Source organism: Sylvia atricapilla, chromosome Z, assembly GCF_009819655.1.
Source record: "Sylvia atricapilla isolate bSylAtr1 chromosome Z, bSylAtr1.pri, whole genome shotgun sequence".
NCBI classification, from domain to species: Eukaryota; Metazoa; Chordata; class Aves; order Passeriformes; family Sylviidae; genus Sylvia; species Sylvia atricapilla.
The window spans coordinates 75,824,497-75,848,034 of NC_089174.1; the positions used below are offsets into that span (position 1 = coordinate 75,824,497).

The 23,538-nt window shown below is 38.4% G+C and overlaps 1 protein-coding gene across 2 annotated transcripts in view; it reads right to left on the reverse strand.

The window, feature by feature from the left end:
* Positions 1 to 222: 222 nt before the first annotated feature.
* Positions 223 to 23,538, reverse strand: part of SLC38A9 (solute carrier family 38 member 9) — a 46,868-nt gene continuing 23,552 nt past the window's right edge. For both annotated transcript variants that reach the window (XM_066339044.1, XM_066339046.1), the window contains 6 exons: positions 22,617 to 22,724; positions 20,401 to 20,507; positions 14,087 to 14,200; positions 12,108 to 12,256; positions 3,831 to 3,920; positions 223 to 1,934 (listed from right to left, as the gene is read on the reverse strand). In XM_066339044.1, coding sequence (XP_066195141.1) covers positions 1,769 to 1,934; positions 3,831 to 3,920; positions 12,108 to 12,256; positions 14,087 to 14,200; positions 20,401 to 20,507; positions 22,617 to 22,724 — 734 coding nt within the window. In that variant the 3' untranslated portion in view covers positions 223 to 1,768. The remainder of the gene's footprint in view (positions 1,935 to 3,830; positions 3,921 to 12,107; positions 12,257 to 14,086; positions 14,201 to 20,400; positions 20,508 to 22,616; positions 22,725 to 23,538) is intronic.

The following is a 23,538-nucleotide window of genomic DNA, read 5'->3' on the forward strand; positions in this document are numbered from 1 at the left end:
AGCCAACAATGCTAGGAAATCTGTATCTTTCATCCTTTCCTTTTGGTTTTCAAGTACTTCTCTTGTAAGAGTCTGCACAGGAGAAAATAACCAGGATGGGGCAGATAGTTCTCTCTAATACAGAACAGATGATGGATGTATTCTCCAATTCTGATTTAAAGTCACATAAAGTTACACAAGAAAAGAACAATCAGAAATAATCACTCTATTCTGCAGATAGTATTCCAAATCCATGTAGTCTTTTATTTCATACAAATCAAAGGATATTTAGGAAAGTGAGTGTCCTTTACACAGTGTGAGGAGCCTAAGTAAAACAAATGGATTTACATAATTACTAAAAAAATTCACATAATTTCCAAAAAAAGCATAGTAATAACCTAGGTTATGCTTTTTCACTGTCTTTCTCAAGAAAATATGAACTTTTACCCTGAAATGTAATTATCTTTCCCAACTTCTACTTCATAAACATTGCGCCACTCCAACTTTTTTCCTCTTTTACTTACTTTGGAATTTAGTATTGCTCAGAGTTCTCTTTCAATTATTCTGCATTTGTTGATTATTTTAATGCAACAAAACTCTGCACAAAGAAGAGTTTCTACTCTCTCTCCAACCACAAAAACGGCATTCCACTAGTGTCTGGCAACTTAATTGCTGCATGTTTTGCGTTAAGACACAGAGTTACAGCAGGTAGATGAAGGAAGGTGTTTATGTGCTTACGTATGTACACCCTCTTAATTCGTAAACAAGAAGTTAAAAAGAAGAACATCCCCATAATAAAATCTTCCTGGATTCTTCCAGCTCCCATTAAAAATTATTAAAAACTTAAATTCTTTTACTTCATCCATGATTTTGAAGACTTGTCTCTCTGCTCACATCGAAAATGTCTTGAGTAACATAGTGGGGAAGTGAGAGACTATCAGAGGGAGACCCTAAAAGGGAGGCCTGTAGGCTGTGTACACCATGCATCCATAAAAACCACATGCAACTTCTGACAAGACAACTTCACAGCACATAATAGTCCAGTAACAGAGTTGAATTGAGGTCAAGCCTGGAATACTAATTTTAATTGTCTTGTTCTAAATTTTTTATCCTCCTGGCTTTCTTGTATTGTAGGATCACAAATAACTTGTGTACATATTGGTTCTGAAAAAAACACTGAAACATGAGTTTATTGTTTCTCCTTGTTGGAATTTCCTAGAGGAAAAATATTGCCAAAACAATTTAATAGTGTATTCAAAATTAAGAGTGCATTTTGACCCAAGTGACTATAAATTAAACTAAAAAAAAAAAAAGAGGAAAGACAATAAATTCTTCATTTTCCAAACAAATCAGGAAAATAACTGCAACAAAAGAGCATTTCAAAGAGTCACTGAACAATACTGAGAAAGCATGTCTGCTAATCAAGGTAAGAACAGTTCATTTGGAGGAAAGACTTCCACAGCTTGAGGCTGGAAGCTTTGTGTTTGGAGAAATGTGCTGTAAAAAATTAAAATCTGAGCTTCATTAATTTTTGTTGTACTTTCAACAAAACCAGGAGAATTGTATCACTCAAACCCGAACCATTTCACTCCTCATAAAGTTGTGTTTTCAGAGAAGCAAGACGTGTCCTACAAAGCACTTGAATGATGTGTTTTGAATTTGTTTCAAAGGTGCAGCTTTTCCCAAGATCCTCACATGGAGGACGGTTCTCATGCCTCACAGTGTTGCTCAAGGCTGTAGCCAAATTTCGCAGTACCACTTGTGACAGCCACGGGAGAAGGGGGAATTTTCACAATAGGAATTGTGCAATCAGATTAGCCAGTCCAAGGAGGATTATAAAGATGTGAATGATCAATGCAGGCCATGTCAGCTGCCCAGCACGGTGCAGGGAGATCATGTAGATGAGTGATGGATACACGAATACAAAGGCCAGACCACATGTTGCTCCAGAGTATCTGAGGAAAGGGAGGGAAGAGGGGAAGGAAAAAGGAAAAGAAAGAAAGAATGCTTTGCATTTATTCTTATTTCTTGTTGTCATTTTCCCCCGCCAAACCAGTGAACAATCTGGATGAATACTGACTATCTGCAATTGTTAAACATCAATTTCTGTTCCTTGCTGACAATTTCTGTTCCTTCCCTCTGTTCCTCTACCTCCTTCACTAGCATTTAATTATCATTGTGTTGTCCAGCCCCCTGCTTGCTTGTACCTGTACTCTGACTCTGTCCTTTCAGTCACACCCTGTTGGGTGTTATGCTGTTGGGGACCAAATCCCTTACTTAAGACTTGATGTTTGCACATTCTTTCAGGAAATTTGTCAACATGCAACAGAAAGAGACTGGACAGTGCATGATCTGTTACACATCCTTTACTGTCAGAACTACAAACCTCATTGTACCCCAGCCGTCTGAGAACACATATTAAAACATTTAAATATAGAAATGTTCTTGAATCTGCAACTCTTATTTTAATTTATTTAATGAACTTCAAACAAATCATTCTCCAGACCTAAAAGCACCAACATGCCCTTCTGGTAACATGATCAACCACAGCAAGGGAAACATTTAACTGTTCTTTTTCTAACCTCTCCCTTGCTTCAAAAATGTTCTTCTTATTTTCACCTACTAAGCAGCCAAATGTTATTAAGTAACAACATATTTTGTTTTATATATTTGAACATTCCTTTCAGAGGAAAGATCAGTCCAACTTGCAAACACGCAAGTTAGACTGTATAAAGACAATTTATCTGCTGGAAATCTACTGTTCAACATGTTTGGCTACTATGTACAATATAAACACATTAGAAGAGATAAGCACCAGTTTGCAAACAGAGACTTGTACTGCACGATGTTTAACCAAATTAGGTATCAGGAAGAAATTCTTTGCTGTCAGGGTGCTGAGACATTGTAACAGGTTGCCTAGGAAAGCTGTGGATGTCCCATTCCCGGAAATGTTCAAGGCTGGGTAGGATGGGGCTCTGAGCAACCTGGTCTAGTGGAAGGTATTCCTTGCCCATGGCAAGAGGTCAGAACTAGATGATCTTCAAGGTCTCTTCCAACCTTAAGGTTCATTCTATCATTCTAAGAGTATGATGATGATTAACTACACCATCTCTATTACTGGAATACAAAAAATTTTACAAGGAGTGGTAGAAGAAAAAGAGGAAATGCATAAAACCCTCAAAGATCAGTCACTGAGCAAAAGTAAGTTCTTTTGCTACTCTGGTCAGATCCAGACCTGTCATTCTGGTTTTATAATTGCATATTTCTGTATTTTTAAACATCTCCCTCTTCTGGTTGCTTTAGGAAAGATGCAAACCAAGAATAAATGACAATGCATATAAATATATTGACGTCAAACATAGTAAAATCAGACTCATTATTTCCTCTAATATTTTCTAATTATAGAAATCCTAGATTTTCATCAACATAGTAGATTTAGGCTATCACTTAGAAGCACAACTTTGATGCCACTTTTCCCTTTAAAGTTACTTGCTTTCTTCATTTTTTTTATGTTCCTTCAAACCAGGTTCAAATGGTCTTAACACAAAAAAGAAACTTCAGAGAAGACCATAATAACAAAAAATTTTTCTTCTGGAACCATATTCTTTTATGAGTAGAATTACAAGGTCCTCAGATACAGCTCCAGTAAAACTCAACCACCTCAGACACAGAGGCACAATAACAGATGTCAGAACCTTGCAAGCTGATTGTTTACACACCAAATCATTACTTACAACTTAAGAAGGCATAAGCTTCACAAAATATAAAGATACAATTATTAGTGCTCCTTTTCAACATCAAGACACAAACGTAGTAACACCACAGGGAAGCTCACTGTAAGCAACACTCACCTTATAATACCTCCTATATTTGGATAAAATCTGGCCATTGCTACTCCAGCTCCTACAATGGCTAGGTTCAGGATAAGCACATGGAAAAGGCTATGGGAAAGTGAAGAAAGAGTGTTAAAATCTCTTATATTTATTACAAAATGCCACCACTGTCCTTCATTTACTCTAACATTCAACTGGTACGTGGATGGTGTTTTCATTTGCATGACTCTCTATTAAAGCTAATTAATTTCATAGCAAACACGTCATCTACTGAATATTCAGAGTGCCAACTTCTAAATATCTAGTGTTTTGACTCAAAATATTCTTAAGGAATAAGAATGTGTAATTTGGCAATTCTTATGAAAAACATCGTATGTGGTACTCAGCACTCAAGCATTTCAGATGGATATTCAAGTACCAAAGAAACAAAACTGTGTAACTTAATTCCCACAAGAAAGAATCAGCTTGTTCACAGAATGATCTGAATTGCTCAAAGTGAACTAATGGAAATGAGAAGAAAGGCAAAGATGCATCAAGTGGAAAACATTACAAATGCTATTAGGGAGAAAATCCTTAAAATTTGCACTCTACTACACTTTGATGGAGGACAAACATTTAGAATATTCGATGTCTTACCATATATGAACTGTAATAAACTTTCTTGCTCCTGCCCTATTTATGCTGAATTTTTTAGCTGAATTTGTTTTTACAAATGATTTCCTGTTGCTTTGCTTTTGCATTAAGGATGAGAAAAACAGCGATTTTTCTGTTCTGCAAAACCAGCTTTTACTGCATGAGACAAATTCAGTGCAGTTATGCACAGAGCTGAGACTCAGGAAAGTATCACTTTTCTTTTGAGAATATGAAATGTTGGCATATTTTAGCAGAAGGTAAAGTCAGGAAATATAAAAAACCTGTGACATTTTGGTCACACAGCTGTTTCTATGAAGGGAAAAAAGAGTTCTCACAGAGGAAACATACAGACACTTACAGGTTTTGTTTATTCTTCTGAAGGATATGATTTCCTAAAATATACAAAACCTGTAAGCCAAGGCTAAGTTTTTCTTCACTGTAGAAAGTATGTGTATTATGGAGGATGTAACTAACTAACAAACTTTTTAGAAGTGACAGCTTCCATGGCTATGACTGAAAGGCTGCCTGCCAGTTTCCAAGTTAGGAAGAACGATTAGAGACATAGAACAGTCTCATTAAAGTTCAAGGAAAAGAAGGCAATTAAAACACAAAGGAATAATTTAAGCTATGGACTGTTTTTAATCTTCAATCATTAAAACTGATTTCAAAAAGACAGAAAAAAATATCTTTAATTTTGTACATGACATTTTAACAGTGGTACAAGAGAAATATCAATGATTACAGAGAGACTACAGCACCTGTTCAACTTTAAAAATAACTTCATTGGATATAAATCTGGTAAGACCCTGTGAACAAAAAATAAAATCCCAAGAAACAGACTTCTGGGGGACCAAATGCGTTCACCTTCTCTAATACTGCTAAGGAAAGCCAGTTAACTAACCTGTTTACAAAAAGTGCGTCTACCATTAAAAACTGGCTCCTCTTTCCCTACACATGACAGATCACAAATCTTACTATCACACAACTGAAGCAAAAGTTTATGGACACAGAAAATGACAGCACTTCCATTCTTTTTTTGCTGAGACTATTTTTTTTAGCAAGAGGGACTAAAACCACTGCAGGCTTACTAATTCAAAAATGTTTTGCAAATCTATGTCAGTTTGGAGTAGTTTTGCAGAAAACCTGAAAAATCTCTTAAATATTTTATTCTGGCATTCTTTGACGATGTGATTTTGTTGTTCAAAGCTATTGTTTAAAAAATTAATTCTAGATTCTCTTAAATTTTGAAAGCAAATAGGCATGTCTGTATGTTTGATGTGAAATGAAACACTTTTCAATTTCTTGATCTGGGAAAGGATTACTAGGTTGAGGGGGGGCAGTGTGTTCTGGCTCAACTGAAAACAATGGTCCTCAAATGCTGAAGCCTCCAAAGAAATTCGGAATTTGTAAAGTAGTGATTTGCAGTTTTGATTGTTAAAATTAATCAGATTCCTCATGAACAATACCAAAATCAGAAGGCCTGAAAAGGCTTTGCATCTATCTGTTTCAATGTGAAAGATTACACTGCATTCCTCTCCTGGAATGTCCTTGATCCTTTCTTTTCCTTTTGAAACAGCCTGAGTTGTAACCATGACAATATGGACAACAGGTTTTAATTAAATTTAACCTGCAAACCCTTTCTTTTGGCTAGGCAGATAGCCACAGCTCAGCTCAGCTCAGCTCCAGGACAGGGAAAAATTCTCAATCTTGATGCAAAGAAAGGCATTATCATTTAGGAAAAAAAACCCACACCCTTCTAAATAAAGTAAAATCTGATACCTGGGGCTACAAGATGCTACATTACTTGAGACAGTACTTTTCCTAAGACTCTAGAGTTGCATGGAGGTGTGTTCCAGACAGGACAAACATTTCTCATAGCCCATGACATTTTAACAAGTTCTGAATTGCTCAGGTTTAGCCTGACACTGGTTTACAGTAAAATTCATGCTCACTACACATTGCAAAAGGACAGTCAGGAAAAAAGCCTTTGGAGGCAGGGGACATAACCATACCACTGCTTATTACAATTACACAAAGAAAAGTATTTAGAGGCCATTAGAGATTAGAAAAGATTTGGCCTGGTTTTGCTTAATCACCCTGGTCACATACAGGTGTTTTCTTAGTGTAACTTTCTTCCTCATGATCAACAGCAGCAGAGTTGGGTGCTGGACTGTGCCTGGGCAGCCTGGTTAGGGCTACTGCTCTAAGGCACAGGTTGGGTTGCCTGAAGGAGGCTGTAATTCACCAAGGAGGCACACCCATGGCAAGGCTTTAATATTCTGTCCTCTATCTCCATACTCTCTGCTGGGCAGATGAAGATTCTAGCTCTTTTCTGCAAAAGGAAATCACTGCTCACCTGCAAAAATCCTGCAATCCCACAAAAATGATAATGGAAAAGGGAAAAAAGATGAAAACAAAACACAAGCTTTCCCCTAAGTCTTGCTTTTTTCTCTTCTGGCAAGGTTAACCTTTCAGACTGACAGAGTGGACGAACAACCTTGTATGCCAGAAGATATTTGAAGAGTTTGGTCCATCAAGTTTTCTCCTGTGGAAGCAGCAGCTACACTTAAGTTACTCATTGGCAGTGGCCATATATATCTAATTAACTTTGGCATTGTCAAAATAAGAATCATGTCAAAAACAGTGAAACCAAACCCTAGCACAGGGGAAATATAAAACCAGAAACTGATTTTAAACCTCATCAAGTTCTAAGTTCTCTCAGAAGTTCTGGACTCAGCATGGAGTCAGAGAATGAAAATACACAATAAGGACAACTGGAAAACAAGGAAAGAAGAAAATCAGGATCATCCAAGTAAGAATTTTTAGGATATTTCTGTGTCTAAAAATGCATTTTCTTCCTGAAAATCTCACTCAAGTGACATTGGTCGAAAGACAATGAATCACAACCTTTAAGAAGCTAGACAGAGGTTACATGAAGAGCAGACAACCAAACATGCATGCAAACAGGAGAAATGTATTTTGTTCCATCAGAACACATACATCTGTGGGAGAACTGGCAGGTCAGCTGGGCTACCATGGAGTAAAGGAAGGAAAATCATTAAGGAAAGCAAAGTGGATTTGTCTATCAGCTTATTTAACCTCTCAGAACAGGAAAGATGTTAAAACATTTTAAAAAATCATCAGTTGACTGTATAAAGCACTTTATGCACACCATTTAATCTGCCAAGGGAATCTCTGTCAGAAATATCACTGCAGCTATGAGCCAGTAACAATGATAAAAAAAAAAATGGGCTTTCTGTACATATAAGAAGATCCAGAGTCAGGCAAGGAACAGCAGATAAAGCACATGCATCTGGCCCTAAATCAGCTGTTAAAATGATGCCATTACAAACATATCTCATTTTAGAAAAGAACGCAATTACCCAATACACAAAATTTTGGCCTTCCTTAACAACACCAGGGAGAGCAGAGAGAATGAACAGTTCCTTGGATTTTCTCCCAGTACATCACTTTCTCTGTTGTAATCTGTATACTAACACACATTTTGAAAAATAAAAGAAGAAATTAGGATGTCTTCTCTCATTTCTAAATCTTCTGTAGGAAGTAGAGAAAGGCTGAAGGGTCTGTGGATTGAATGCACCCTCACTACCAAGCGGTGTATGATGCAGTGGACATGCTTGTCATCCAGAGGGACCTGGATGGGCTTGAGAGGTGGGACCATGCAAACCTCAGGGAGTTCAGCAAGGCCAAGTACAAGGTCCTACACCTGCATTGGGGCAATCCCAGACACACCCACAGGCTGGGCAGAGAAGTGACTGAGAGCAGCCTGTGGGGAAGGACTTGGGGGTGATGGCTGATGAGAAACTCACCACGAGCACACAGTGAGTGCTCACAGCCCAGAAAGCCAAGGAAATCCTGGGCTGCATCCAAAGCAGCACTGGCCAGCAGACTGAGAGAGGGGTTCTGCCCCTCTGCTCTGCTCTGCTCTGCTGAGGCCCCAGCTGGAGCACTGCATCCAGCTCTGGGGTGCCCAGCATGGTGACCAGGAGCTGCCAGAACAAGTGCAGAGGAGGGCTGGGGGGTTGCTGAGAGGTCTGGAGCACCACCCCTCTGAGGACAGGCTGAGCAAGTTGGGGCTGTGCAGCCTGGAGAAGAGAAGGTTGTGTGGGGACCTCAGAGACACCTTCCAGTATCTGAAGGGGCCTACAGGGAAGCTGGAGAGGGATTCTCTGACAGGAACTGGAGTGACAGGGCAGCAAGGAATGGGTACACACTGAAAGAGGGAGATTTAAGTTAAATGTATAGAATAAACTCTACTGTGAGGGCGATGATACACTGGAACAGACTGCTCAGGAAAGCTGTGGATGCTCCACCTCTGGAACTGTTCAAGGCCAGTTTGGATGAGGGTCTGAGAAACCTGGTCTAGTCAAAACTGTCCCTGCCCATGGTGGGGAGGGTTGCAACTAAATGATCTTCAAGCTCCTTTCCAATCCAAACTACTCTATGATTCTATGTGATGATGCCTGTAAGAAGATTACCATATATATTTGATTTTAAGATAGGCGGAGACACAGGTGACTACTACTTGTACATAAGAGCAAGAAGAATCCTTCTTCTTAGAATCAAGGATGCTTTTGCTCTCCTCTTGACTGTTGGAAGACAAGACTCTCATTTCCTTTCAGATAAGCAAGCTGACACTGTTCAGCCTATGTCTATTGCAAAACCTCTAAGAAGAAAAGTTACATATTGACTGTTTAAGCTTTTGAGCTGCTGAGGTGAGCTGCTTCATCACTCAAGACTATGAGTTAGTAGGATACACTATAGGTACACATAGCAAATAGTTGTTCATAGAAAAATAGCACTACAGAGTATCTAAAAGGCACGGGACAAAAGAGATGAAAATCAAGTCTTCAGACAATAAAAGCTCCCTTGAAGATGAGTATGTAGTCTCTCATTATAATCCAGTTATAATCGATGGTTTACCAGAAAAAAATAAGATATGAACCATGATACTGCTTTTGGCGGAATTTGCCTTTGATTAGATTAAAAACCAAGACTATAAATTGCAGAACAGCAAACTAATATCTTGGTCCTTTATTACAATCAGTGACAGATAAAGAAAAAGGGGAAAAACCCCGAGAAAGAAATTGATCTGAGCAATACAATCACTCCCAGGAATTAAAAACTGTCTGGCAGCCCTGTAAACTTGTGTGAGATCAAGCTATTTGCTTAAGTTGCATCCATCCAAAATTCTAAGTACTCCATTTAATAACTTAATGGCTATCTCTTAACTCCATCCACAGCAGCAGCAAGTATCCACACTTGCAAAAAACAGCTGATGTGAAGAAGCCTGGCTTTTAGAATCAGTCAGCTTCCATATGAAGCAACGAACAGCTTAAAAATTAAGATAGAAACATTTCTAATGGAGACTTGGACCAAAGAAGAAGGTGTTTCTGTTAGACTGTGTTGTTTTTGTTGGTTTTGTTTGGACAATTACAGTCAGAAGGCAAATTTGTAACATTTCTCTCAGATGCAAAAAAATCTTAATTATATGAAAGATGCACCTATGAAAAGATACATGATTTAGCACATAGAATCACAGGATTAAAAGAGGCTAGGTTGCCAGCAGCGATTCTGCTCTTTTCCTCCTTTTTCATCCTTTAGGGTCACTACTCACAGAAAAATTTTCTCCAGACATATGACTCAGAATATTCTCCTCGATTTATTCACCTTATACAGATATCTAAGAGGTAAAGCATGAATCTCTGTAGGTTAATCTTATTGTTGCCCAAGAGCTGTTAGCCCTGATTATTGAGGCTTTGAGAAAAGATGCCAAGTACATTCAGTATTAGTAGAGTGCTCATTTTCCTACACAAAAAGCCATAGAATGTAATATTTCCAGGTAGGTCCTTCAGAGTGAATCAACAGGCTCTCCAGTAAGACATCAGCCTATGTCAGTAAGAGCAACATCTTCATATTTGCAAAACATTTCCCTACAAAAGCAGCTCAGGGAAAAACCAAAAATACTGATTTTTTTTCCCAGAGAGGTGATGAAGTGCTACTAAAGAAGCTTTTTTGGGTTAGGTGACTGGTGAGAACCAGTCATGAAGATACATTTCACAACCAGGCAGTAAATCTTTACTGTCCTCCCAGAGACATGTCCTGTGCTTGCTACCAGCCTTCAGGAAGTCTTTACTGCATAGAGAAAAACAAGGGCTGACCTTGTAAATGCACAGAAGCCAGAGCCTGAAGGTTAATTGAGTGATTTCTGTGCCATATTTGAGACACCTGGGATGCTAGAGAGTGAGAGACAGCCCATTAGTCAGAAAATGCTATCTTATCACTATAGCTTGGAGAGACTTATACAGCTTCCTAGAAACCATTTTTGACTTCTCAGAAACGTTAAATACTTCACTATAAGAAGTCTCAAAAAACCCTGCCAATTTAAAAATGCTTGAAGCTACCCACAGGACATTCTGGAGACAAGAATCAAGCAAGTATCTGCATCATCAAATTCGTCATACCATGAAGGCTTAAAACAGCAAGCTGGAATTAACCTGAGAAGAGACTGGCATAAAGCTGTAGGTTCCAGGAGAGGCCATGAGGGAAATGAAAACCATTCTGGTCAGAGAGTAACTAGAGGGAAGAGATAGGAAAAGGCACATCCACATTATATAAAGGACAAGACTATTTACCAGTGCCTGTGAAATCCATCTTTAGCACTTAAATAAATGGCCTTGTTTCCAACAGTAACTTGCAGCAGTTCCTAAAAATCTTAACGTCAAACTGCATACAATTCAGAGTCAAAAAAAGCAGGCACTTATTTCACTACCTAATTTTAGGCATTCAGTTTCTGGAACTTCTACCTATTTTAGGACTCAGAAGAAACTTGGAACAGCATCTCTGCAGACCTGAACTGCTGATGCCACAGAGGAAATACGCATTCCTTCCTGAGATTTTTTTTTTCCTTTCCTCCATCAACAGTAATTCACAATACAAAATAAGAAACTTGGAGATAAATGTAACTTCTCAGCTGTGACAAACTCAGTACTCCAGTACTCCAAATATAAATGTCCTAGGTTTTATTTAAAAAACCAAACTAAAACTGAAATCTGCATCAGCTCTTCCCTGAAATACAGACACTGTACAAATGCAAGGGTGTGGCTCATCTCTGAAATTAGCATGTGAAAAGCTATTTTTATAAACATAGCAGCAGCCCAGATAGTACAACTAACAACTCACTGAGCTCTGTTTAAAAACAGACGGATGATTACTAATCACGCACAGTCAAAACAAAGATGGCATGCTGAAAGGTTAGTATCTGGAGTGTATGTTTTTCGCAGCTTAAGGATTGCTAGATGAAATGCTTCTGGACTAAATGATTTTTTTCCTGTACAACCTTTCTTTTGCCATATAACTGCATAACTCAGAGGGATTGTGTTGACAAAATTCCTATTTATTAATAAAATGAAGAACTAAACTAAAAGAACCCCTCCTTATTCTGCTCTAGCATTCTGTAGCAGTCCTAATCTGCAGAGAAGTTTATTTTGTGCCTATTTACCCTGACTCTACAAACTCTATGAAACTAGCTTACGAAAAGTACCTAATGCACAAAGCAAACCCCCAAAACCTAGCTGAATTTCTGACAACAGTCAGTTAGGCGAAGTGTGCCAAACTATCGTCAAGAAACAGACATCTTACCTTGGGTAAGCATTTCCAAAAAACTGTCTTAACAGCTGAACTCGTGCCAGATAGCCCAAGAGTGGGTATACAGTCATCATTTGGAACAGCAGGAATATTCTTGCAACAAATGACATGATGTCATCACTGGGAAAGTTATCTAGAAAATTCTAAACATATAAGTAATGTTACACATGAACAGTGGCTTGTTTACATGTATCTGCTGTTTTTTTCTATCTGTGTGCCAGAAAGAATGAGATAAATCCAAATAACTACAATTGCTAAATGAACTCCATAATATGAAAACCTCTCTCCCTCTTTTACAACTGCCTTGCCACCAATTTTTGAATACTACTAGGCTGATGTCAGTGTTAATGTTAGTATTACATAAGGAATTATTTTCTTATCTTCTGAACATCCTCAGCTAATCCAGGCTGTGGAAGGGCCACCTGACCTTTTAGGCAGATGAATTCATATGCTCCTATTATCTGTCCTATCATACCTACTTATTAAAAAGTTATTAATAAATAACTAAAATCTGCATTACATACAAATGAGGAAGGAATTGTACACTACTAGTGGGAACATGTGAAAAAGTATTTTAAGACTTAGATATCACAGAAATATACAAACAGCTTCACTAGTACCTGAGGTAACTATAGAAAATAAATGGGAAGAAAATCACTCATTGTTTGTTATTTAACTGTAGATTTCATCTTGTGAAATTATTTCAGGTGGTTAAAAAAATCATTTCATAGTTTAACAGTGATACCAGCTCTAACTAATTCACAGTCAGGGGAAGCCTTTAAATGCTTATTATTGCCAAATATTATGCCAGAACTATACACCTGGCATAAAATGGATCCCCCTTTGATAACTGCTATCTCTGAAGCAATTTAGGGTGTGGAAGTCAGGCTTGCCTATAAGCAGAGAGCTTTTAGCCTTCACAGGGTGTTTCATGTGGTGCTGTTATCTGAAGAACTCTGCTGGCAAGGCTCATGGGAGTGTCAGACTCCAGAGTGTCAGACTCCTAATGTAATGGCACTGAGGCCTCCTATCTAAACAAGCTTCATTTCACATTTTCTATTTTCTGGATTCCAAATGAGTCACTGCACACACTTCTCAGTATTAAAGAAGCTAAAGAAATGAAAAGCTCAATTGTTAACTTGTTCATTATGGTCCTTCTTCATCACTTTCAAAGAGTAATGTTTGTTTTTCACTGAAATACTTGGGACCATTTATGAGCATAAATGAGATAACACAAGCATTACTCATCTGTTCATGATGTTGTATCAAGGTGTCCCATCAACTGACCATAGGCAAATGCAGATGTGCCTGCCAGAGTGAATCCTGAAGCAAGAAGCAGTAGCTATGAGATTTTTATTGCATACTTATTAAAAGGTTACGGACAAATATGTTATCTTAGCATGTATTAGGAAGAGCATTGCCAGCAAGTTGAAGTAGGTGATCCTGCCCTTCTAATCTGGTGAGGCACATCTGGAGAGCTGTGTCCAGTTCTGGGCTCCTCACAACAACAAATACAGGTCCAGCTCAGGCCTACAAAGATGATCAAGGGACCGGAACATCTCTCTTTGAAGGAAAGGCTGAGAGAGCTGGGCCTATTCCTGCTGCACCTCATCAAGGTACACAGGTATCTGAAAGGAGGGTGCCAAGAGGATGGACCTGGCTCTTCTTGGTGGTGACAAGCAATAGGACAAGCGGCCAAGGGCAGAAACTGATGGACGGAGAGTTCCAGCTGAACATGAAGAAGAACTTCCTCACAGTGTGAGTGACTGTGTACTGGAACAGATTCTCCACAGAGGTTCTGGAGTCTCCCTCACCGAAGATATTCCAGAACCATATGGATGCAATCCTGTGCCATGTGTTCTGGGATGGCCCTGCTTGAGCAGGAAGGTTGGACCAGATGACCCACTGTGGTCCTCCACAAAAAAACACGTTTTGTGATTCCATGAAATACATACTGCAGTAAAGTATCTCACCTGTTCAATACATTCTTTGGATAGTGGTGGAGAAGGAAAAGATGCAAAAATTATTACTCCAACATACAGATATGTTAGTCCAACCAGGAAGTATGCAATAGAGAGGTCTCTCACCTGAGGAAAAACAAGATTTTGTTTAGGCCAGCACTTACACACAAAACCAGATGAAATAAAAACCTTGTGAGAAGATTTCCATTTCATGTATTACTGTTACTTTTATATTCTTTTGTTCTGCATTACTTTTTATATTTACTACTATCACTTGCACATTTTTATTTTTACTTCCTACTACTTGAATGGAGATTTTGGACCTGGTGGTTCTGATCAGATCAGAAAGCTGCAAGGAGATACCTCAAAGTGGAGCTAGACAAGTATTATTTATCTCTCAACATACCAAAGTCACCATGAAAGAGATGTGCCAATAGATGCAGCACGTAATTTTTGATGCATAAACATACAACAGTTACTAAAACAAACAAGAAATCCCTTCTACTTTCTTAAATTCACCTATACCTACTAAGACCCTTGGGACACAGACACACCTGTCTAAGGAAGAAAGCCCAGCAATGCCGTATGTTAAATTTTTTGTCATGAATAAAATCTTGCATTCAAAGACATCAACCTACCCAATTGCCGATATAATACAAATGAATTTAATCAGAAGTTTTAAGGAAAGAGTGTTGAAGCTAGGGTAATAAATCCACACTTAAGGACACTACATACACTTAAGTATGGATTTAAACCTAAACATCAATGTTCAGTTCTGAAAATTTTGGCTATCTTTGTAAAATATACAATATAAAAAAATATTTTCCACTGCACAAAAATAATTACACATTTATTACAGGAAAATAACTGGCAAATCTACTTAAGCCCTTTATGAAACTAAAGAATCCACATACACGTCAGACTGATCTCACAGCAATGTACTCTGTGAGTTACTCTTCTACATAAATTCCTTCCTTTGGAAATAGAGACCATTTGTTTCTAGTTATTAGCTAACTAAATTCTGTATAAGCTTACATTACAGTACAAAACACTCATCACCTTAAAGCAAACCATTTGTTCAGCTGCTGCTAATCATCAGCTTCTTAAAGGATTACTAGTAATGTTTCAATACATGACCCCATTTTCATAAGACTGAGAATCTAGTCTTACTAGCTCAGGCATAGCACCAAATTATTAGGATTATACTGGTTTTCAGACCAGGGTAATAATTATCACCCACTGCCAGCTCACTGAGCTTGAGCAAAGCTTCCTCACACTGTGCATGGAAATGTTTCCCTAAGTGCTTCTTCACAGTATCTTGTTGACAGAAGAAGTGTAGCCTACACCACTCCAGGCTCTGCCAAGGGCAAGGCAATCCTCAAGAAAAGCATAAAATGCTAGATTATGAGTTTTGAGAGAAATTCAGATAGAAGCGGTTTCTGGTGAAAGACATGGAATCTCCTATTCATTTTGTCAGTGTTTTGGGGGTAGAAGATTGCTGTCTGATGAGGAATATTATCTGTCTCTTTGAGGCTGATGGGAAAAAGGCATCAGTGTGGTCTGAACATGTTCCAGGGTGGCCTTCAAGCTCCCAAAAGCTGCCCATTTCTAGTGGTAATCTCTTCCTCCTGCTGACCAGTTAAATGCACAAGGAAGATGATTCCCTATAACTGACTCTTCTCATACTGGTAATTAAGTAAGAACTATCAACTTTCATTAGAAGCTGAGCAGTAGCCTTTTCTTTAAATTATATGCAGAATTTCTCTATGTGATATGAGAATCTGTAGAGATAGATATATAATATCTACATCTTTAAAAGCAACAGTGCTCAACCACCCTAAGAACTGATTTTAAGAATACTAAATATGATTAGTATTCATATATCCAATTCATATATCCAAATTTCTTACAGGTATTTATCAGTAATTTCATTAACTGCAGGACTCAGACACAGTAAGGCAATTTTGCAAAGAGACATAGACTCCGATCTCTTGAAGACAGGACTTGGACAATTTTTCAAAATGTACCCAAGACATTCTTCATGCACATCATCTGCCAAAACCTGCTTTAACCTGAGCTATTTTAGGTGTAGTCCTAATGCATAAAAACAGCATAGTAACTCACAGTAGTTACTTGTAATCCGCCTACACAAGTTCTAGAACCAACTGTAAAACTATTTTTGCTGTTTGCAGTTGTGAGGGCAAGAAATCTGAAACAAAATTCTTACTGCTTTCTTTGGATATAAAAAATGGTAGATAGGTGGTGTGCTATTACCTCCAACAGCTACTAGTACCAGAACTAACCAGTTCATGTTTCTGGAGTTTTTAAGGGTGTATGCTTTAATCTGCACTGAAACTAAGTGCTGAGATAATTTTGATAACTTATTTTAATAGTATGTAACACAATAGACTGTTTTCTGCAGGTGCTGTCACCATACAAAGAGTACCCAGATTTTGATTTCAATAAGCTATTAAAAAAGAAATAGACAACTTGAAAACCTGAATTTATTTTCTTCTCAAACATCCATCAGCTCCCTTCCAAACATGTAAGTGTGCTGCTGTGTATAACAATGTGTTTACATAACAGGATCATGTTTTGATTAATGTTCATTACTCCTCAAGAGACCTGGGCACATTCCCTAAAGACCCTGACAGTACTGTTTAGACAGCATAATTCCAGATACAATCAAAGGACACATGGGGAGAGATAAAAGGACTATTTTAAGTAAGAACAATAACTACACTTTTTTTTTTTAATTTTATACATGAGGCATTTACATTCAAAATGGACATTGCTGTAGTGAAAGCTGCCTAAGCATAAGAATATAGCAATTCTTACAACCACAGTTTAAAAATAAAACTCGCAGAAAAAACAATGTTGGAAGCAGGAAGTATTTGTAGAATCACAGTGGTAAGTCTCAAAATATGTATCTAAGGTAATAGGCAGCTCATAGTCCATAAGGATCACAGCCTGACGCCTACCAAACCCTGTCAAATACACCTGAAATAACAGGCAAGTTTTCAGACAGAGCTTGAAAAACGTATGTTAGTTGCAGTTACTGCTGACAAGGAGCTCCTCTGCTCAGAATCACAGAACAAAGTGTTAGAAGTGCCATTGGAAGAAGAGAAAATTGGGTGATTAAGGCTGGCAGCAGCAGAAGAACAGAGGAAGAAATCAGCCTCCTAACAAAAAGATGTCTGATAAACCAGGTGGAGCTAACCATGACAACCCTGAAAGTACAAGACATTGTATCACACCCACAGAACAGTCAGTACTCAGGTGCTGCTTAGACCTGCAGCAAGAGATTTGACATGGCACAGAGAAGGCTCTGTGGCTCTATGGACATTTCTTATGTGGTGCTGCAAAGAACAGGCTACTTCCAAGCTTTGATTTGCCTGTTGAATGCCATGGAGAAAACAGTTCACTTCCTTCCTCAGAACCAGTGAAAGCCAGTTTGTGGAGTTGCTTCTTGAATGGAGAAGCCTGTATCAATACTTAATAATGATTATTACATTTTAAGTACTTTGCAATCATCTTATTTCAGATTAGTCTCTTCTCGAGATGCTGTCTCTGTAATATCTCAACAGGACTTTGATCTATATCATAAAAATAGACTTAACCTGTTCATGCACCAAGCGCGAGTGGTAACATTTAATTGGGCGACAAAAAAAAGAACTTCACCGGGACAGATGATGCTGTGCATAATTTTGGCTGGAAAGTGAAACCAGTGGTATGGCACCATCAATGGAAGCTCACCCTGTTTACAGGGAATGAAGTGTTTAAATACTGCAGAAAATAAGTACCATTTACAGCTCCATGTCTTCTGCAGTTAATACCTAGACAAAAAACTTCTCCCCACCCTTTCTAGATACATCCACAAACAACTGCTAGAAGACAGCACCAGCATATTCATGCCTGTAGGTCATAGTGAGCTTGTGTAGCATCTGTACTGTTACTCAGGGAAACTAATCAGAGACATGAATCAGGAAAAAAAACAGCCAACCAAAACCACAGCTAAACTCCTTTTTGTGGCTAGGTAACGTTTCCTATGCAATTTGTTTTCAAACCATTCGACTGAGCACTGTAGAAAAACTTACACTGATAAATACAAGGAGGCATCCACCAGTGGGAGATGGAACCAGGAAGCTCTATTCTGAACTGCAGACTAAAATCCTGCTCAAAGGGCTTCTCCAGGCTGTGCTGCTGACATGTGGCTTACTCTAGTGCACTGCTCTTCTCACACCCTCGCCACTGTACGGGGATAGCAGCCAGAGCAATCCTCTCCCATGCATGTTTTAGCTTTGGGCTGTGATGCATGCCTGTGACCAGAATTGAAGTGGCTATTGTTTTGAATTTCTGACTCCACAAGAGGAATGTTATTTATTGTTTGTCTTACATTTTTTCACCTCCCCAAAGAGTTGTTCTATGACCACTAGCTTCAGCAAGTTTTGATCAAGACTAAAACAGTGCTTTTCCAGGCCAAGTTCTGTGCCTTTTCACAGAACACTGATGGAAGTGACACATTAACAGGTTGATCAATAAAACAGTGAAGTTTTTATCTGTGGAGTTACATTAGTATCATCCCATCAGACACTGAGAGAAGAAAGCATCACTGTAAATATATCCGGGAAAAACCCCTCATGACTTATGACAGAGGGCAAGACCCCTATACATATGGAAATGTCCCACTTAGCCCAGCAGCTTAGTGACAATCACAAAACAGCTTTTCAAGAGCACAGGTACTTCATTAACATTTGCAAAGCACTTTAGAGAGCTAGGCTCCTGTACAGCTACAAACAGGAAAAGAAATCTCCAGCAAAATAAAACTACTACAAGAACTACACAGAGATTTGGTTTCCCATTAAAAGTCTTTCCTGCCATACTTCAAAGGCGTCCCTCCTGAGCAATTTGAACATTTTTCTGGAATGCAGAGTTTTGTCAAGGGCTTGAGAGGGATGCTGGGGCTGACTTGGAAATTCGACTTAAGCTCCAGGGAGGGTATAAGAAAAGCTGATTCAAATGCAGGCAGCAGTTTCTTCTTTCTTCACACAGGAAAAGTAAGCTGGAGAACACTCCAGGTGCTGCTCTTTGCACCTGATTGCTTGCTCTGATGTAAATGGAGGGGGGAAAAATACACAGGAAAACCTTGAAGATGGAATGACAGTATTAGGCTTCCTCTGCATATAGATTGGCAGAGATCTACCCTTTAGAATTTGAAAGCCACAGCTAAAGAGAAATTTTTCCCTTCTCCACATCATAAGGTTTTCTCAAGGAAATGAAGAAAAAGCTTACTTAGCTTTCTTTGTCCAGACCCCCAGCTGTTACACTAATGTCCAAGAAGCCCCTAAGCCCCCAGAAGTAGAGAATTCATTACTCCTTTGCAGATAGGGTCATTCACAAGCTAGTCTTGATTCATAAGTACCAGGAAGTAACTAGGCAGACATCAAAAGCCTAAGAGGTCATCTCATTCCATTGGTACATAATCTGCACTTCACTCTCAAATAATCAAATATGACATATTTTATCTGATGTGTTGTATAGGCATCTTGCTCTTAGTGGTGCTGATTGAGTAGGGAGAGAAGATGACATCCAGAGGTTCCTTGAAACCTCAAGCATTCTGGGATTCTATGATTTCGTACCAGTTTTTCATACAGCTAGTATTTTTTAAAAAAATTATGTTATTGCAGATACCTTTACAGTTAACATTTTAATGAAGCTGGACAAGAATCCTTGGAAGCAGGGAGGAAAAAAATAACTAGAGTAAAAGTTACTCTTAGACCCTATGTACTGTGTTTACTCCATTCAGTATTTTATAATGGGAATATACTAACAAAGAATGCAGTTCCATCTGGAGGAGCACTGCTTAACTTTTTCAAAAGCAAAGCACCAGTCCAAAGACTATCACAAAACCTCCTGATCCAGACTTCAACTTGCAGGATTTTCTAAATTGTGACAAGTTTCTCTACAGACTTTGACTAGGATTGTGAGACAAAACTACTGAAGCAACACTGAGAAGACCCTAAAACTACTGTTCAGGATTCTGCTAAAATCAGTCCTGTACCAAACATTTTCCACCATTTTCATTCTAAAGTTGGTCAATTTTTATTGAGTTCTACAACACTGTCAAGTCATCTGCCTCCTGTGTGCAATTTGGCCATTTAATACCAGGGCATTTCTCAGGGCCTTTATGTGAATGAACTTGTAATTTATCTGTTACTCCTGCATAGCAAGGAAAAGAATGGGTAACTTTTTTCTTATCACAGGAAAAAATTAGTGTTGTCTGGCAATCTAGATATAAATAAGCACAGTCTTGTGAAGTTACTTACATTATTGTCTTGATTCTTGTTATTCTGAAGAAGTGTGATGACACAATTGTGGATGAAGAAGGCAAGTGTTAGAACCCCTGTGAGCTGAGGGAACAGAATTCTAAACTCTAAACAAAGAAAAAAAGAAGTGTTTTTAAATTACTTCTTTGAAATAAACAATGCCAAAATGCAGATGACATACAGTGCTCTAGAAAATACTGGCAAACTCATAAACCTCCACCCTGAAATGGGACAATCTATCTCATCTTTGACCATAGCCAATATAGATATTTAATCAGGAAGTACAAAATGCATGAAGACAGTAGTTACAGTAGAATACACTTTCCAGCAAGGCTTCTCTGATAGACTCCTATCAGTGTCACCATCAGTGATAACTGGGTTAATTTAAGATTGACACATACAAGGTCTTCTGCTCCTCAACAGTTTAACTGGAAATCATTTGTAAAACCAGAATTGACAGCAGTAAGGCTGTAAACCTATGGGTTCCTGAAGAGGGAGATGGAGGGAAGGAATCATTTACCCTGTGAGAACTTTAGTTATTAAGAAGTCACTTATGCTACCAGAAGAAAAATTACATCTGCAGATATTTAAGAGATTCTACTTACAAGCCAGGGCATAAAGAAAGGCAGAGCAATTTCTTATCATGCTTCACAGCATGTATGAAAAAAAAATTCTTTCTTGTCTCCAATGGGGAATAGCATTGTTCTGCTTGTTTTAATGCTCAAAAGATGTTCACAAGATGGTGGTTCTGGAAGTGCTACAAATGGTCTAGGAATTCACAAATTCGTAAGATCATTAAAGAACCATCGTGGTTGGTATTACCTAAGAATGTATTTACTCTTTAGAGTGCTAACAGCAATTAGAGACCCCTAAGATAGCTCAGCTCCCGAGAAGCATCCAGGAGTATAGCACAACACTCTTCAGAGGTTCACAAACCCTTACAGAACAAACCACAGAGAGCTGCATGCAAACATATTTAAAACAGATTTCTGCAAAGTGCAATGAAGTTAGGAAAGTAAACACACCCCAGGCAACTAATGGAGGGCTTATCCAAACTGAAAGAATAAGCTTTCCCAAGAGCTGGTTTCACTGTACCTTCAATACCTAATTAGCATGATGAGCTATGACAGAATTGAGTGCAAACATCTTCTGGGCTCCACTTCTGGGCTTATTTTTCATCCACTACTTCAATCTCAATAATAAAAAGCAAACTGACAGTTTCAGAACCTTTCAGTAGTTGTATTTGTACACATTAGCTACATGCTTTGTCCATCTCCTAGAAGTACTAGGAGTTTTTGCCAAGTTAATTATACTACTGGGTGCTGTACTTCTCAATGGCCTGTGGCACATGTACCACTAGAACTCATTTTTCTTTTGTTTCTAAGAACAGGAGAAGTGATACTATTCTAATGTACAAGACACAGCTCCCTGGAGCTAACTTGTCGTAAAATCTTGCTTACTGTAAAGGATGGGGAAAAATCAGCTAGGACCTAACCCTGGTTCTCTTATTCCAGGTTTCTTAAAAGAACCCCTCATCTCTTTAGGCCATCTGTTCAAGCAATACCAAATGCCATTTGTATATGACTACAGCATCTCCCAGAGTAATCTGTAACAGTAATTTAGAAAGAACAAACAGCCATCAAACAACTTTCAAGTAAATAAAAATATACTGATGGGTACTGATGGAATAAAAACACCTAATCGGTGTTGCAAAGAGAAGAGCTTCTAAGATTATACCTAAAATTTGAGATAGACCAGCAAGTACAGGAAAACTGCACTTGCAAATTATGGTGAATGAGCTATTTCGTTTAAGCAAGACAGTGTGTGGGGAACCTAAAGCACCTTTAACCGTCAGTCTGTCTACTGTTTGTCATTTTTAATTGCTACTGAAACAGGCATGATCTGAAACTGGTGCAACCAGAACTTAAAATAACATAGGTGAACCAGGACTATGGCCAGCTCTCTGCCACGAGATGTTTGTTGAAGATTCCTCTGATAGGCACGCCTCCTCTTCCCCACTCTTGATACTGTCTTTTAACTATGGAACATCACTGGAAAAGGGATTCCTTGCCACTTTGTCCTGAGGGATCTTTCCTCTACTTGCAACACCAGACAACATTTCCTCACTTTATTTATGTCTCAGACATGTTAAAAGAGAAAAAAAAATCTTAAACTCACCAAATATATACTTTGTTATTGCATTTGAACTATCTTACCTGGTACAAAAAATTCATTCTCTGTAAACCAGCTGAATTCTAAATGTATTCCCAGATGAGCAGCCTTTACTGTAACCAGAAAAACTAAGTAGACAACTGAAACTGTACCTGGAAAACACAAGAGCCAAACCAACACCACTATATAGTAGAAAGCATTTATTTCATTTCTGCTCCATGCATGTAGCTACTAGTAGTCAAACAGTTATGGCTGGTATTCATTCCTAACAGAAGACTAGGTCTAAACTTTTCCTTTATTTCTCTTATACATCAGAGAGAAAAAATAATGCACATGCACACAACATAAACTTCCAGCAAGTTTAATATTTTCCAGGTGTTGGTGACAGCAGAGGAAGTACTCTAGAATCCCTGTTGCTGAAATTAAGAAAAGAGAAGGTTCTGTAGATGAAGATCAGCTAAAATATCCTAATGACTTCTGTTTCCATGGGGATCAAGATAAGATGGATTCAAAACTCTACTGAGATAAATTTCAGCATCTCAAAATTGCCTTCCATTTCATCATGTCCTATAAACTTCAATGTTTACAAAAATTAAGGCAATTTTGAATAGCTTCTGAATTACCTAAAAATCTACTGAAATTATGAGTAATTAATATTCTGGGTTTTTTAAATTTCTAATCTTATATCTACCTACATAAAATGCACATTTTTTGCACAGAAGCAGTGTGAAGTACCGGAATTCCTGCATGGTATTTTCATTTAGTGGTTTCAGCAAGAGCAGATCCAAGCTGTGGTAAAGTGTCACTGAACAGACTAACAAGCAAGACCTTCAAATCCTTGTCCTCTATCTCCTCTACAGTGCATATCCAACCTTTTCAGCCTCTGACCCACATCTAGTTTTCCCTTGCTCTTCATTGTGGGCTTCAGGGCTACCCCTCAGACCTCTTTTAGTCCCTGAACTATGA